This window comes from Austrofundulus limnaeus, unplaced genomic scaffold (assembly GCF_001266775.1).
Source record: "Austrofundulus limnaeus strain Quisiro unplaced genomic scaffold, Austrofundulus_limnaeus-1.0 Scaffold142, whole genome shotgun sequence".
NCBI lineage: Eukaryota > Metazoa > Chordata > Actinopteri > Cyprinodontiformes > Rivulidae > Austrofundulus > Austrofundulus limnaeus.
In genome coordinates, this window is record NW_013952544.1 from 817,568 (window position 1) to 819,916 (window position 2,349).

Sequence of the window (2,349 nt, forward strand, 5' to 3'; positions counted from 1 at the left end):
GCTCTTCTTCAGCCTTGATAGTGATGCTAATCTAAAGAAACATCAGATCCTTCTCTACAGTCTGTGTTGTTAGCAGTTGTAGCAATGCTCTGTTTACATGCAGACATTMCCCTTTGACATCACTTCCTRTTAATTCATGTGAAAATATCTCAACAACTGTTCRTCTCAGTGACGTGATTTTTATTTTTTTTGGCGATATGTTATCCATGTTATATTTCCAAAAWTACATTCATAATTGTCACAAARATTTGATGGCACAGGTGCTTTAAAATGTTTACGAGTAAAATTTTGTTCAGAAACCTAGAATTTAAAATCTGAAACCACACCTGAGAGCAGCATGGGGTCTTTGTCCACAGATTTGCGCACGTGGTCCGACTCTCCTGTCAGGGAGCTCTCGTCGATCTTCAGATCGTTGCCTTGGACCAAGACGCCGTCCGCCGGCAGCAGGTCACCTGAAGGACGGATTAAACACATATTTGTGTCATTTTAYGGTTCAACTGTGCCAGCACAGCTCTGTCAGGACTTCCTGTTATTCTGTTCGATTACCTCTCACAATATCAGCAGATTGTTTTTGTGCAGATTCTGAATATTCTATTTTTTCATGGTTTTCATTATATAAAGCGATGAACWATTCATCTTAAATCTGAATTTATTTCAAATAAAAGTATCAAAAGGAGCCAAAGATGACAAGTAGGAGCTATTTTACTTATTCATAACCTCAGAATAATAAAAAAGGTAAACTTTTTGTGTTAATTTTCCTCCATTTTTACTTTAATCCATAAGATTTTCGTATTAAAACATGTTTTGTTGCTGAACAGAGACCAGTTTTTTTTTTTAATACTGTAAATAAAACTATAAATAAAGCTAAATGAAGCGTGTTTTTTGTACCGTATTTGACCTGAGCCATGTCTCCCACCACCATGTCAGCCACGGGGATCTGGATGACGTTTCCTTTCCGGACCACGGTGAACTTCTGCTCCTGCTCGATCCGACTCTGCAGACCCCGGAACTGCTTTTCTTTGGACCAGTCGTTGAACGCCGTCACCAGGACGACGCACACGACGGACAGCAAGATGGCGGCGCCCTCGATCCAACCGGCGTCGGCCTCCCCTTCGTCCTCTGCTCCCGCGCTCACGTTCCCGCACGCTGAGGAGACGAGACAGCTGTCAATCAAACCTTTACTGACACTGAGTTTGGATTTAAAGTTCATTTTTCRAAGGTTTAAAACAGAGGTGCYCTAAATCGGGTCCRCGGGCCAAAATTGGCCCACTTTGAATTACACAAAAGACATTTAGATTAGATTTAAGCACACTTTATAAGACCACAAATACTTGTATTTTATCAATTTCTGAAATGTCCCATGAGCCTTTGCTGCCAGAGCATAAGTCAAACTTTGTCCAAGTGCACCAGCTAAAAACAAACACACAAACAAACAAACAAACAAACAACTGCTAGCTTAAATATAAAAAATAAAAGGACTTTGTTTAAAAAGTATTTCATGCATTTAGCCTGCAGCCCTCAGACAGATTTTAATTTTGTTCCTCTCGGGGAAAAGTTTTGGGCACCCCTGGGTTAAACGCTTCTCAAAAAGTTAACACGTTTGAAGATGAGATGTGTTAGCATCAGTTATGTCTAGCTTTTTGATACATTTAGCTTAAGACATACTTTTGCTACATTAAAGCAAMTTTTTGATAACTTTTTCTACTTATAAACAGCTTTGTGTTACATTTACAGTAGCTTTTAGCTAGCCATTTGCTACTATTAAATTTTAGACATCCTTTTGMTAGATTTATAGCAGCTTTTAAATAACTTTCTCTACTTTTAGACAGCTTTTTGGTACATTTACAGCAGGTTTAGTTGACCTTTTGCTAATTTYAGACAGCAAAGTTTCTACAATTACAGTAGCTTTTAGCTAGCCTTTTGCTACTTTTAGCTTAGACATTCTTTCGCTACATTTACAGCATCTTTTAGCTAGCCTTCTGCTACGATTATATTTAAGACAGCCTTTTGATATATTTACAGGAGCTTTTAGATAATATTTTGCTACTTTTAGACAGTCTTGCTACATTTACAGCACCTTTTAGCTAGCCTTCTGCTACATTTAGTTATGTTTAGCTAGGCTTTTGCTACTTTTAGACAGCCTTTTGCTAATTTAAACTTTTAGACRACCTATTGCTAAATTTACAATATCTTTAAGCTAACTCTTTGCTACTTTTAGCTTTTAGACAGATTTTTTTCTACATTTACAGTAGCGTTTTGTTATCTTTTTGCTCCTTTATGATGGTATTTTGTTACTTTTAYAGTAGCTTTTAGCTAGCCTTTTACTACTTTTAGCTTCAACCTAGCTTT

At 37.4% G+C, this 2,349-nt stretch overlaps 1 protein-coding gene across 1 annotated transcript in view; it reads right to left on the bottom strand.

The window, feature by feature from the left end:
• Positions 1-2,349, bottom strand: part of atp2b3b (ATPase plasma membrane Ca2+ transporting 3b) — a gene marked incomplete at its 3' end in the record, with an annotated part of 43,807 nt that overhangs the window by 29,222 nt on the left and 12,236 nt on the right. Inside the window, 2 exon segments of the mRNA XM_014016295.1 lie at positions 327-452; positions 889-1,146. Coding sequence (XP_013871749.1) covers positions 327-452; positions 889-1,146 — 384 coding nt within the window.